The following is a 13,903-nucleotide window of genomic DNA, read 5'->3' as shown; positions in this document are numbered from 1 at the left end:
CTGATTGCTCGGATGTACTGCAAGATGCAGCCCGCAAGTTCACAAGAAAAACATTTGTTTATATATTTTCATATTTCATTATGGGATATTTGTCCTGCAAAACATCCATCCATTTTAAACACTGCTTATCCTTGTCAGGGTCAATGAAGCCTATCCCAACTGACTTCATGCGCAAAGAGGACAAGACCTTAAACTGCTCGCCAGTCAGTTGTAGGGCACACACAGAATTACCAGCGCCATTGAGTCCAAAATGACCCCACGCCGAAGCCACGGCACAAAACCTTCAGTAATACAAGTCATTAAAGCCACGGCACAAAACCTTCAGTAATACAAGTCATTAACAGGAAGGGGAAATGCAGGGAATTATTGGGTCATTTACAGTATTCAAAAAATGCCAAATACCGCAGGTGCCTCCCCTTTTTGGATATGAGCAAGCACTGTTCATAACGTAGATGCAGAAGATTAAATTGAGCTGCAATGGTGCACGTGCACGCACCCTCACAAACGCAAGTGGGTCCTAAGCCGCTTTAGCACTGGAGCTAATACCAAAAGGAGCGCAAAGAACCTGTGAGAAACTAATTTCCATTGAGAATAAGCTCCGGGCTGATTGTTGATTGTCGTACAAGAAGATAATGCGGCCATTGGGTTAGCCTCTTAGACACTACGTATTTGCTGCTGTAAACTTTGCCACGTTCCCACACATACTGGTTGAGCAGCCATCGCTTAAGCATCTTACATGGGGGCCTTTAACTCCTACGAACACCAACATAAAAACAAAACATGTAAAGAGTGAGGGTGAGAACCTCAGGGAAATTACTGGAACTACTAATGGCTATAGTATATGAAAGTGCCATTACGCTCTACGGGTGCACTAAAAACAATACTTACTGTATTTTACTAAAATGATGTCAAAACATATCCTAAAAATGGCATAGGTTTAGCTACAAACATTATTGAATAATGCAAATTCTTCAATACAACCGTAATTTTCCTTCAACCAAACCTCTGAGATTTCCAAAGGCTTAATTCATCGCCATAGGACCCCAATTATGAGACAATTATGATTAGGAAGCGACGTTCAAGATAATGAGCTGCAATAACAGGCTTAAACATGCTTATTTGCCAATTTGGAACCTTGAAAGGGTAAAGAGAAAAGGATTCTTTGTTTAATGAGAATTTCCGAAATGAACAAAGCCAAGCATAAAACGTGTCGAAGGCATCAACAATTCATCCCTGTGTAAAATGTGAGTTGCATAACCAAAAGGCCAAAAGAGGTTAGCTAAAATGACTTATACAAAGGACGGAGGACGATTCTCTCAAGAGCTTGAAGGTAAAAATAACGGTATAATATATAAAGGATTGCATTGTTTGATAGACGTATCTACAACATCCTGTGTCTATGAAATAGAATAACCATTATATTGCAAGGGTCGAGACTCAGGTGGGGAAAAGTGGTAGGGATATCCCTATGGTCATTTAATACTACATGCCAAAAGACTTTTAGTCTTTTTCGGTCCTAGTCCTAATGTAAGGAAGAATCTCCCCTTCCTTCCACCCCCTTGGAGATTTTGCTATCTTTAGCTCCTTTCTGCCACAACTTGTCACTCCGGCTCTCCTCTACACTATCTAAATATGGAAACTAAACCCCTGGCACAATTCAATCTCCCAGCATCCCCTTTGCGCAGGAAACTCCACACGAGGTGCTGCGATGCGTGTGCAATTGTGCGAGTTCTAACTGAGGGATCGGAATTCCACCGTGGACACACAATGCCAGAGGACAAATGACCGCAAAGGAGATAGCTGGCTAGAGGACACCCGGTCGGCACACTCTGGCGTCACACCACGCGTCGGTGGTGAAACACAAGACAATGTCCGGTAACTCAATCACACTCTCTCGGTTGTCACCTAATCACCACTTTAACGCACACATGCACACAAAGACTGCAGCATGAATGATCAGGAGTTGTGTTAAAGAGAAAATACTCTAGGAAAGGTGAATGTTAATACCTTGCCATTTTAATTCAATATTAAAAAGGCATGGAGCAATGGAGCAGTTAACCACAAAATGTTGTTTATGGGTACAAAGTAGCTAGAACATAAAAAGGTCATAATCCCAACAGTTGACCAGAAAACACTGTATTGCGACATAAATATGTACAAAATGGCATATTTTATCAACACAAATCAAACCCGCGGCTATGAAAAAAATCTTGCAATGACACACAGAGCAGCCCAATAAACTCTTTTGGGGAATTTTGCAAGAAATGATATCTAATTTGAGGTTTTTATCTTCTCTAGAGCAAAGAGTGTTTTATTCTCAGTCACTGGTAAGCTGTGACTGACCTGGAATTTTTCAAGCTAACAAGCATTTTCATGGTACCTTGGGGGAAATATTATTCAACAACAATCAGGTGCTTGCCATGTAATTGAATAATCACTTGAAAGAAGAGTTGTTTCATACTGGTGGAGGGTATGCTAAAGAATTACATTCGAACATTTTCTACATCCAAAAAGACTATAAAGGGGTCAACGCCGACAGCAGCGGAACTGCAAGTAGCCGAATCTCCCGCCCACGTACCCTCCTCGGGCGACTTATGCACCCCCCGTCCCCATTCCCCACCATCACCTTTGCTGGGAACCATTAGAGCGAAAAATGGAGGCGGGGCAAAAGGGAAAGCACTCTGAGGGATGGAGTGTGACTAAAAGGCTCCTGGTGATGGAGGTGTGTTTTCAAGAATGAAAAGTATACAAAAGATCCAGAAATGGTTGACCACAAAAACTCGTATTTTAGGAAAAAACGCAATGTCTCAAAAAAAAAAATGCAATGAACCTTTAGAAGGCCACTAGTTGACAACAAATAGGAGTTTTACCATAAAAAATGTAACGGTAGAGTGATTGACAAGGATGATTTTTCTGTGCAATCGTTAAACATAAGGTTATATTTATGCCATGATAACAATAGCAAAAAGTTGCCTGTTATACTACTACAGATTTCCCGATGCTGATTATTTTCACTTCTGTTCGTATCTCCCTCCCCCAAGATGTTTTGCCGTTACCGATCCGATGCCCATAATTATAGACAGCTAAAAATAATACCAAAAAATAATGTAACCATTAAATGATTTTTTTTTTTTAATTGCTGGTACCTCCTCAGAAAATGCTCGGTTTACAAATATTACACGATACTTTGTTACTATGCTTAGTTTCTAAAGAAGAGTAGTCCCAGTAAGCCGACAGGTTTGCCTAGTACCATGTTATTAACAACACATGACTAATGAATCACCAAAAGTCGACATAATCTACAGACATTTAATGATAGTTGGATGATGCATTAACAGCGCCAAAAGTGGTGAACAGGTTTACTACGCTAGGTTGCTTGCAGTGAGTGGGTGACAAACATATTCTGGCTTTTCTATTTTTAGAACACAGTGGCGGGCCCTCAGGGTCCCGGGGCACCGGCACGTGCACTCCTCAAAGCATCCCACCCCCAACAGCCTGTCCAACACCCACTGCTGTTCTCCTCCAGTGATCTCCACTTCTCTCCATCTCCCTCTCCACTTCTCACTCGCCCAGCACATGCCTTCACATGCGCCAGAGAATCATTCGGAAGAGGAGGAGGGAGATGAGTGGGTAGACGGAATAAGAGTAGAGTGGATATTCCAGATAACCAACCATTCAATACGAATGGATTGAGTGAGACTAACCCAAAGATCCTTTTTTTATTATTATCCATAACAAGCAAAAAACTAGTCATCCATGGAGACAGATGGCGGAATGGTTAGCAGTCAACGTCGGGTCACATAATGTCAATTCAAGCAATAACCTGGTCGTTTTCATAAGTCAACGGAGAACATAATGTTGTTAAAAACAACAACAAACTGTTTCATACTGCAGCCAACAGAAGACCACAAATGAACAAACAAAAATGGTCGGCAGTGGCGAGTAGCATTTATGAAGATTGTTTTGGGACCCAGTAAATGACAGGACATTTTTGGGGGGAGATGGAATAGTTACCAATCAATGTCAATCCGCAAGTAAAAAAAACTAGACTGTCGTGCGTTAACGTCAGGGCAAATGAGACTATGCCCTCCAAATGGATTTTAATCCCTAAACCTCAGAACTGTGTGCCGACATGGCAAACACGAAATGCTCTCTAGTGTTATTAACATGAGTGATAAAATAATTACTGCAAATTTGGACATGATCTAGAGTCAGATCTTCAGTTACACCTCACAATCAAGATTTCTGTGTAAAAAAATCCCCTAAAGTGGTACCATAATGATATTCCAAAAGGCAATCAGGAAATACAAGCACTGCCCGATTACAAGGCCACAAAAGTGCTTTGCTATTGGTGGGATGACAGTGGCTACTTGTGTCAATCAAGCCGACCTCTTGTAATGACTTCCACTTGGCTTATTCCATTCATGGCATCCTCCCATACTGCAGCCGCAGCCGATTCATTGACAGAAGTAGGCCACAACACACACTCAGACACATATATAAAGATGATGTTATATCACCATATGAATGAACCATTAAACCTGTCCTTGAGTCTGAACAGGAGTTGAAGGTTTGTTTTTCTGCATGTTGGATGACTTTGGTTGGCAATCAGTGCATTGTTTGTCAAAGTGTGTTTTGTGGTTGACTGGCGACCGGTCTATTGTTTGTCCAAATCCCCTGTGTAGGTGACCTGCAACCTGGCCATCGCTTGTTTCTACACACTATACTACATTAAGAGGGGCTGGCAAGAGAAAATGGAAAGTTATTTTCGGAGTGCAGTGTCCAAAAGCAAAGACTGGGCTGCAGTACCACGTGGTGGCCATAACTGGTATCACATGCATTAACACAACCCTAAACATTACTCAAAAAGCCATAGCATAACAGTAAAATACCAAGCCAATATGTGTAGCCCTAAATAAAATAATGCTATAAATCATTATTTGGGGAGGATAAAAATGCCAATATTTTTGTTGCTTTCTTAATGAGAATAGAAGTAATATGCAGAGGAATCAATACTTAATTTTCAATTAAAACCGTAAACTATAACAACAATAAATATGTAACTCACTAGGTCTTGGTGACTAGCTTCTTGCATCTCAACAATTGTTGGCTTCTTTGAGTGTGTGTCCGTCACCCCTGGAGTTATCTGTGAATATGCACAAAAAGTCATGCAGACAAATTTTTTAATGCTGAGAGATGGTAATATGGGACAAAAGCCACCTGAATATCTGAGGGAGACTGTTGATCATTCTGGTGGGGAGAGAATCCAGTGGCTGTCCGCTGGCTGTGCTGCTCCAAAAACTCCCTGTATGATTTGGTGCCAAAATTGGTCTTCCACAACATCACCTGGTTGACAGAAGAGAAAAAAAGAACTGTATTATTAAACTATATTAGTAGTAGAATATTGTATATGCATTTTTATATCCTTTATAGTTTCAGACAAGTCATGAATATAACTAATTACTTTCTTGAAGGAGTAATAAAGTAATATACGGCATTACAATTTCTGAGAGTAATATCTAATGATAGAGATGATAAAAAAAAAAAAAAAAAAAAATCTGACAAATTTGTCATGATGTTTCCCGATGTCTCATCTACCCATTACTACATTACACTATATGTATATTTGATGCTAGTGTATCAATATTTTATCACTAACGATGCAGTTTATATGAACATTAATATTTGATGCTGACATCAGCGCTGCATTGTGAGAGATAACACTCGGTCACTATATTGATGTGTTTTCCATTTAAAAAAATATCTCTGAACTAACCTGTGAATCGCTACCCCCGGAAGCAAAAAGGTCTCCAGACATAGCAAAGGCCACAGTCAGAACGGCCCCCTAAAAAAAACAAAAAAAAACATTTAATTTTTTTAAATGATTTTGGCAAATGCCGTAACTTGTTAGATATATAAATATATGTGCAATGCAATATTAAACTTACCATCGCCGTCTATCTATTCTCATCATCCTCAGTTATAGATCATATTACATTTTTAAAGCCATTGTAGTACTGCCATCAAACAGCCTCTAGATGCCATCAGGGTCTTTCAACAGTCACCCTTTTCATTTACTTGCCAATTTTTTGTTTTTATCACCACTTATTATTGGGGTAAAGCTGGGTGTTGGAGAGATTTCCTGCTGACACCACAATGGAATACGCCAAAACTCACCTTAACAAGGTGCCCTCATACTTATTAAATTAAACAAACCTTATGCCCATGTAGGGTGTAGATAAGGCGCCCCTCCAGCAGGTCCAGGATTTTAATAGTGCCATCACTGGAGCCGCTGATTAGATAGTTATCGGACGGGTGGAATGAGAAGCTGTTGACACTTGCTTTGTGAACTACAAAGCAAACATTTGACTAAATGAACAGCGTTCCTAAGCTTCGTCTATGCTTCTTGATTACCTTCATAATGCTGAATGAGCTTATTGGTACGGATGTCCCAAATTTTAAGGCTCCTATCCGCTCCCGACGATGCTATACATGTGCTTCTCGTGTTAAAGTCCACATAAGTTGCGGATCTAGAAAGTAGAAAAGTATGGGAAAAGGCAGAAGAGACACAGCAACATCCTAATTCAGAAAGTAAAATACCCGCAAGAGTCTGTGAAGCAATTGATGCAATTTTTGCTGGATGTGTCCCACAGCCTGACAGTGCGGTCGTCCCCACAGGACACCACGAGGCGATTGTCTCGTGAAAACCTACAGGTAGAAATGCTCCATTAGCATCTTAAATAGGACTTTGGAGTTATCAGCATGACCAAATACCTGGCACAGCGCACCCAGTTGGTGTGCTGGTTGAGCGAGTAGAGGAAGCATCGCCGGCTGACGCTCCAAACCTTCACTGACTTGTCGTCGGACGCCGTCACCAGCTTCGCGCCATCGTAGGAGAACGCCACACTTCGCACAGGTGCCGTGTGTGCCTTGAACACTGTCGACTCACCTTTTCTGAAACACAAAACTATTGAATTGAATTGAGAAATATCATGAGATCCAACTAAAATGTGGAAAAATATGTTTTGATGTGAGTACAAAGAAGTAGCAAAAATACACCAAATCAATCTGGATATTTGGAGCATTTATTTATGGGTTATTTATGTAGTCACTTGTTAAAAATTAGGTTTATATGTTACTATTACTATGGTGGACTTTTTTTGCATGTAACTTTGAACCAATCTATATTGTTAAATATTTTAAGTTATACTTCCACCATATCACTCTTTAGAAAAATCCAAGAAAAAGTCAAGATTGTCCAAGAATTAAAATTAAATATTTGTTCAGAACTTTAGAAGGAAAAAATAATAATTTCGTATCACAGAGACTTCACAAGACGGATCACTCAGAGGGTATGATACTACTGCACTGCAATTGGCAAATCCATTCTTATTATTTTTATCTTATAAATGCACTTTGGTTGTTGGCAACTTACAAGGATGGTTTCCACAGCCTCACCATCCTGTCCTTAGATGAGGTTGCCACCAGGTTTCCAATAGGACAGAACTGCACACCTGTGACGATATCCTGATGGTTGACGAAGCGCATGCACTTCCCCTTAGCTGCCAGGTTCCAGATCATCAAACTGTGATCCATGGAGCCTGACGCTGATATGGAAAGAGTACAGAAACTTTGTATTTCTACAGTCAATCAGAAAATCACTTGATCTTGCACAATTCAAACTTTAACCATTATTTTTATGAGAGCTTAATCAGTTTCATCTGTCAACTTGACAAAGTCCAAATTTTATTTTCCACTTTGTTTTTGCAACTTTTGCAGCATGTTGCTGCTAACATATGCTGCTTCCACTGATAATAAGGCCACTAAGACTTCTTTTGCCACATGTGGAATGCAAATTTTGATATTATCTGTGGATATTTTTTATATATTTTTTTTAAATTTGGTCTACATTAAAAACAGTTCCAAAAGTGTGTCGAAGGCAATGTTTTTTTAATTGTAATGTACTTAATGTCTAAAACAGGGGTGCTCAAACTTTATTTGCGCCAAGATCTACTAGTAATCGTGCTTGGACGCACGGTGGCGCTGTTTAACGTGTCCCATATCAAATGTTATACAGTTCAATAAGTGGATCAAATCTGACTGCCTACATGCCAAATCGACTGGTAGTTTCCCAAGCACGTATTGAGGCCAGGCCAAGTTTTCAGACTAGGACATGGAACAAGGTAAATCTGGTTACTTACCCAGCAATTTGGATGTCGGATTAAAATCCACACAGGTGACGCTATCTTTATGTCCTCTAAACATTCTTTCCATGCTGGGGTCATCCTGTAGTGGTGTCAGAGATGCATTTTATATCTTATTTCACGTATGCCATTGGTCAAACATTGTTGAAACTACTAATGGAAAAGTGCATCAGCCTTTGGTATTGCTAATTTTGTAGCAATGCAAAAGATTCAGCAGAAATATGAAGTAGTATTGCTAATTTTGTAGCAATGCAAAAGATTCACTCATTCCTAATCGTGTTCTTAAACCAAAATAGAAGTTTTACTCACCAGCGGCGAGGCCATCCTGAATGCGGATGTTTTTGGAGTGATTTGATGCTAAATGTTTTGGAATCGAACGTTTCCTCCATGGCATTCAAACATAGCGCGCTCCTGCAAGCTTCCAGACAAGAGCAGTCAAGCGCGGATACAGTGATGAAGAACTTGACAAGCTAAAAAAAAACCTAAACTAAATTAAAAAATGAAAATAAATAATGCTCTCATTCGTGCATTAACACAACGCATTCTACATAGTGCGATTCAGAAGATAAGCCTCTATCAGCGAAGGTGAACAGTGGCAATGCCAGTTATGTTGTAGTAAAAAATATATAATACAAAAAAAGAATTAACGTATAATGACAAGTGTATGGTATAAGTGAATTAATGACGACACGGGTTATCATCAAGTTAAACACGAGCGAAATTGATGTATTCCTTTCGTCATTTGCACATGACGTAAAGCGTTCTTCCGGGTTTAGCAAGCGCCGACGTACAGCATCGTCGTTTGTAATCAGGGTTGCCAGATCTGAAAGAAATGAAGATGATAGCCGTACGGGCCATCGACTTACTTCAGCGGCTCGCCACAGCCAGCCTTCTAATATCCATTACCTGTGGCTACAGCTCCTTCAAACGGGAATCACGCATGCGCGTGACTTTTACGCGTTAACGTCACACCGAAACATGGCGTCTGTAAGAAAAATTGAAAACCAAAATCAACAGGTAATAATGTAGTAGTATAATATTTCTCAAAAGATATCGAAGGAATGTATTGGAAACCGAAAGTCGTATTGTGTCACTTCGTATCACAATGTGCCAATCTATCGGTAATTTATCATTGCAATGACATCATTGCCCAAGTTACACAAAGCATATTCAGTGTCCCTTTTTTGTTCTAAAAACTACGTATGTGTATGGATTTTAATGTCTTCGCGAACCCAGAAGTGATTGTTCACAACCATGGAGGGAGACCTTTTATTTCATTATTAGCTTTTCGATTTTCATAATTGACTGTTCATTTTAAGTTTCCCAAGACAAATCTCTCGTCAAATCGTATAAAAAATGCAACCGTAATATACACTTTCCTTTTAACGATCATATACTTATTAACTTTAACAGACTAAGAATTTTATTATCATTGAACATCATGCTTTATGGAAATTATAATGATCTAATTCCAATATAAAAGACTACAGATGTTTTTCCTTCTGTTTCTATTATCTATGTATGTTTTATTTATGTATATCTGTAACTACACACTTTACACAAGTGGTTCAATGCCTAATTTAACTTTTTTTTAATCATCCCAAGATTGTCAATTTGCGAAGTAGCTACACCCGGAAGTAAAATGCATGACGTTAAAATCTCGTAACGTGACGTTTCTGTGGAGGGAAACTCATGGCATTGATGTAATGTTTGTGATGACGTAGGGGCTGTCGTTGCCACGCCACGGACACTTGCATTTTAATATTGCCTTAAAAACACGTTTTCCTCGTCATCACGCCAACGTCCGCCTTGTAGTTTCTCTGCCTTTTTTCCATTTCAGTGCAAGCAGACGATCGATAAGCTCGATCTGCGCACGATACAAGAGGAAAACAAAAAATAAATGCATCTGGTTTGAGTTGAAATTGTTGGCTTGGAAGTCAACCGCGCTATCAAGTTGGGATCTTTCTCCATTATTTGCATATTTGGATTTTAAACGTGAAAACGACGTGTTTGGCATCGTGACTCGGCTGAACGATGTACCGGGGCATCGGCGGCGATCAGGTATTTTTTATTACATTGACCTTTTTCCGGTGTTTGTTTAATATTAGTGTGGCGTTCGGGGCATCTGTATTGACTTAGCAACATAAACTTGAGGTAAAACAGACGGAACAAGGCTAACTAGCTGGTTAGCGGTAGCTTGGAATTCTGTTGTCATGGCAACCAGACCGCTCTTGGAATCTAGGCCGCCATGGAACAAAGTGTATGTAAATGACAAAACGTACCGTTTTTAAATGATCCCTAATTGATGAACTTGTCTTGACTGTCCTCATGTCACAGTACATGAGAAAGCAGATACCAAAGAATGCCAAGTATCAGCACATCAAAACAAAAATTGATACTGGTAGGTCCTGATTGCTAATATTTATTACAAATCATTTAACATCACTTGACCTGTGCCAAGTTAGTGTGCTGTATTTTGAAAACAGGGGTCAGCCTGACCAAGTACATGGAGCGCCTTGAGGAGATTAAACAGCGTAAGTGAGGCGGTATCATTTGTAAACCGTGCGCTAGTTTGAAAACAAAAACAGTCAAATAATAAATCTTAGTATGTTTTTTTCCCCCAGACTACAAGTTCAACAAAGGCGAAATCTTCAAGCGCTTTAAAGCGACAACATTTGCAGAGTTGGTGAGACATTTTGACATTAATGCCTACTTCAAGTGTTAAAAGATTCATATTAATATGGTTATGCGCTGAAGTTTTTTGTTACGTTTATGGTTTATTTATACCTGGGGGAAAACTGAGTTGTTATCAGGCTTTTGCAGAGCTATCTGGTGAGCTAATCATTTGATTCATGGGAGGCATGGAAAACAGGCTGGATAGGCATCCTCGAGGGCCAAACTTGACCCCTGGTCTAACCAGTGTCAATTTTGAACTTTGTTCTCCCCCTCAGGTTCTTCAAGTTGCATCAGTATCAAACCTCAATGAGTGTGTCAGTGGTGATTCATGTCACGGCCTTCACGGTAAGTCAAATAGCCCAACCAATAAGATTGAATAACAATTGCTCTAATGATAAAATGCTAAATGACTCAAACAGATGGGGGCAGTGGTGACAGCAGCACGATGGCAGCTAATGCAGACCCGGAGGCAGCGCACGTCAATGGCTCACCAGAGACCAAGAATAAGGCAAAAAATCCACAGAACAGCCGTACCGTGACATCCTCGTTGTTAAGGTAACAGCATTTCATCAACAGGTGCAGTATCAAACAAACATCTGTATGATTAAATTTATGAGGAAAGACCTTATTAGCCTCACTGTGTTAGTGATGAGTTTAAGTGGATTTACAATAGTCTTGCTTTAGTTTGTGTGAACATGGCACTTTTGGGCCTATCTTTGCTGAAATGTCTGGAAACTACTGTTCTTATGGAACGAGAATTGTAAGGAATAGTTGACTTTCATGGCAGGGTCATAAACGGAGTCGGTGAGCTGAACGTGAATGGCGACCAAACAAAGGCAGCTAATGCAGATGCAGGCATGGACATTGAAAAGCCCTACAAAGATTGCCCCTACCTGCTGCTGGACGTCCGCGACCGTGATCTCTACGACCAGTGCCACATTATCTCCGGTAAGTCCTTCTGCCGTCTCATTATAATTATAATGCATTTTGTTCAGATGCACCTTACAACAAGTTTCATAGTGAAATAATTCATGCACAATATCCAAAATAGCCACAACTATTCACCAAAGGATTTCAAACTTGGAAACAAAATTGCATCCTAATATGATGTTCATTTTCTATCCTTTCAGCTAACAGTTTTCCAATCGCCATGCTGTCCCGGACAATGAATCCTTACAGCAAAGAAGTGCTGGAATATGTATCCTTTAAAACGTTCTTGATACTCCATTCCTATTCCGTAATGTGAACAGAAGCAAATGTGCAGTTTGATCTTTAACGTGGCACGAAAAAAGAAAAACGCTGAGGGTAAGATCATCGTCGTGTACGATGAAGATGAGCGCATCGCTATTCAGGCGGCGACCAACATGTGCCAGCGGGGTTTTGAGAACCTCTTTATGCTCAGCGGAGGTAAGGTATTGGGTGACTACATCCCCCTTCTCGCCACTGCGGGATGAGCACCATCATTAGGGCATTGTGTGCTTTTCCAGGTCTCAAAGTGATTGTTCAAAAATTCCCAGAGGGCATGACGACAGGTACCATACCCACTTCCTGCCTGCCCCCCACGTTGACGTCCAAGTTGAGGAAGTACGTCCACCCTCCACCGCCGCCCTTGATACAGGCGGCGGGACAAAGATGGAGGTTTACGGCAGAAGAGCTCGCTATGATTGAAGGCCAGCTGGAGAACATCTCAATGACAGGCAGTAGTAAGGAACACTCTACTAATGCCATCAAACATCAAAATGCTCTAATATGAGTTAGTTCTTTCTGTTCCGGTTGTCTCGTGTTGTAATAGGACTAGGCATTAGATTTTACTTCATTCTAATGTAATAATATCTTAAAATACTCTAACATAATTTATTCTAACACTATTATAAAATTAGATTTACTTTAAAATGGTTTATGCTAAAGATGAATAATACAATCACAATCAAACATAATGCATTCATTACTTACCCGATATTTGATATAATGTTCGAGTCATGAGTGAATTAGATGGATTCTACTGTTGAAACATTTTGTTTGTGTCATTACTTAAGGTCGTACGTCCAGTCGACTGTCAACATGCAGCAGTTTGTCCAAAGCGGTCAGCATTCGCAGCGGCCGCTACCCATCCTCAATTTCCTCGAGGGAGAGTGGGCGGCTTAGGAGGCCTTGGAAGTGATATCACCATCAATAACACCAACTACAGGTGCTATGCTGTAGTAGTATTTCCTCTTCTAACATTTGAATGTGTTTGCACGTAAGTGTCTATTGCACTGCAATGAAGGAGCTGTGTTTCATGGTGATTTTTTTAATATGTCGAAATGTAATGTGTAAAGCAAAAGACATATTTAAATGCTGCATTTTGTGAAACAACACTAACACTTCGTACAAATCATTGCAAAACTCGTGCGTTTGTTGTGTTGTTTGTGTCACACTCTAAGGTCATGTGATCAGAAGTGATTTATTTTCTTTAAAGTGACCTTCAAATAAAAGAGTGTTTGCTGGAAGTATTCGGGGTGACATTGCTAGCACACCGAGACGCTTCAATGTAAATTCATGTAGCTAAAGTAATTTAATGATCTTTGCGTTGTGATAGGAGTCATACTTTGTCCCACATCTAGTGGGTTTGCTCTTCCGTATCGCTAGAACTACGAAAAGCTGTTTCTACCCTATGATTTCATAGTATTTTATTATTTTCTGTCGACATGCAATTGATTGTAGTTATATTTAATTCGCCTTAATTAAATTTGTGGTATTAACTTTTCTTACGAATGCTTTTTGTTTTGAATACTACTGCGATTTTCCATTTCTGTATTTTTTTTAATCACTTTCTAATTTTATTTCACTGGACTGTGATGTTAATTCTATCCAAGTTTAACTTGTTCTTACATTTGGTTTTAGAGGAATTTTATTTATGTATATTTCACTAAACTTGTAGATTCATTGACTATTTTTAAATTTTATGGAATACAGAGTTGGGTGTATTTTATTTAGCTTCATCTACATCCACTTGAGACAAAATAAAAGGATTTGAGAGTGCA

General features: G+C 39.7%; 2 protein-coding genes across 7 annotated transcripts in view; one reads left to right on the top strand and one right to left on the bottom strand.

Moving 5' to 3' along the window:
- poc1b (POC1 centriolar protein B) overlaps positions 1-9,273 on the bottom strand; it is a 24,685-nt gene extending 15,412 nt beyond the window's left edge. For 2 of the 5 annotated variants that reach the window (XM_077595252.1, XM_077595256.1), the window contains exons 1-11: positions 9,111-9,273; positions 8,514-9,027; positions 8,202-8,286; positions 7,436-7,607; positions 6,775-6,954; positions 6,601-6,708; positions 6,415-6,530; positions 6,217-6,350; positions 5,777-5,845; positions 5,221-5,346; positions 5,069-5,146 (exon numbers count right to left, since the gene is read on the bottom strand). In XM_077595252.1, coding sequence (XP_077451378.1) covers positions 5,069-5,146; positions 5,221-5,346; positions 5,777-5,845; positions 6,217-6,350; positions 6,415-6,530; positions 6,601-6,708; positions 6,775-6,954; positions 7,436-7,607; positions 8,202-8,286; positions 8,514-8,528 — 1,083 coding nt within the window. In that variant the 5' untranslated portion in view covers positions 8,529-9,027; positions 9,111-9,273. The other 3 variants (XM_077595254.1, XM_077595255.1, XM_077595253.1) reach the window with 3 other exon arrangements.
- Positions 9,005-13,903, top strand: cep41 (centrosomal protein 41). Of its 2 annotated transcripts, none has more exons than XM_077595261.1 (11): positions 9,005-9,221; positions 10,542-10,605; positions 10,691-10,738; positions 10,829-10,890; positions 11,156-11,225; positions 11,300-11,435; positions 11,668-11,828; positions 12,011-12,078; positions 12,173-12,287; positions 12,368-12,583; positions 12,917-13,903. In XM_077595261.1, the coding sequence occupies exons 1-11, from the start codon at positions 9,183-9,185 to the stop codon at positions 13,039-13,041; spliced, it is 1,104 nt and encodes a 367-aa protein (XP_077451387.1). In that variant the 5' UTR covers positions 9,005-9,182; the 3' UTR covers positions 13,042-13,903. The 2 variants fall into 2 exon arrangements, with proteins under 2 accessions (XP_077451387.1, XP_077451388.1); XM_077595262.1 differs by lacking the exon at positions 9,005-9,221 and adding an exon at positions 9,260-10,265.

The sequence above is a fragment of the Stigmatopora argus genome, chromosome 3 (genome assembly GCF_051989625.1).
Source record: "Stigmatopora argus isolate UIUO_Sarg chromosome 3, RoL_Sarg_1.0, whole genome shotgun sequence".
NCBI lineage: Eukaryota > Metazoa > Chordata > Actinopteri > Syngnathiformes > Syngnathidae > Stigmatopora > Stigmatopora argus.
This window is presented reverse-complemented; position numbering and strand designations above follow the sequence as displayed.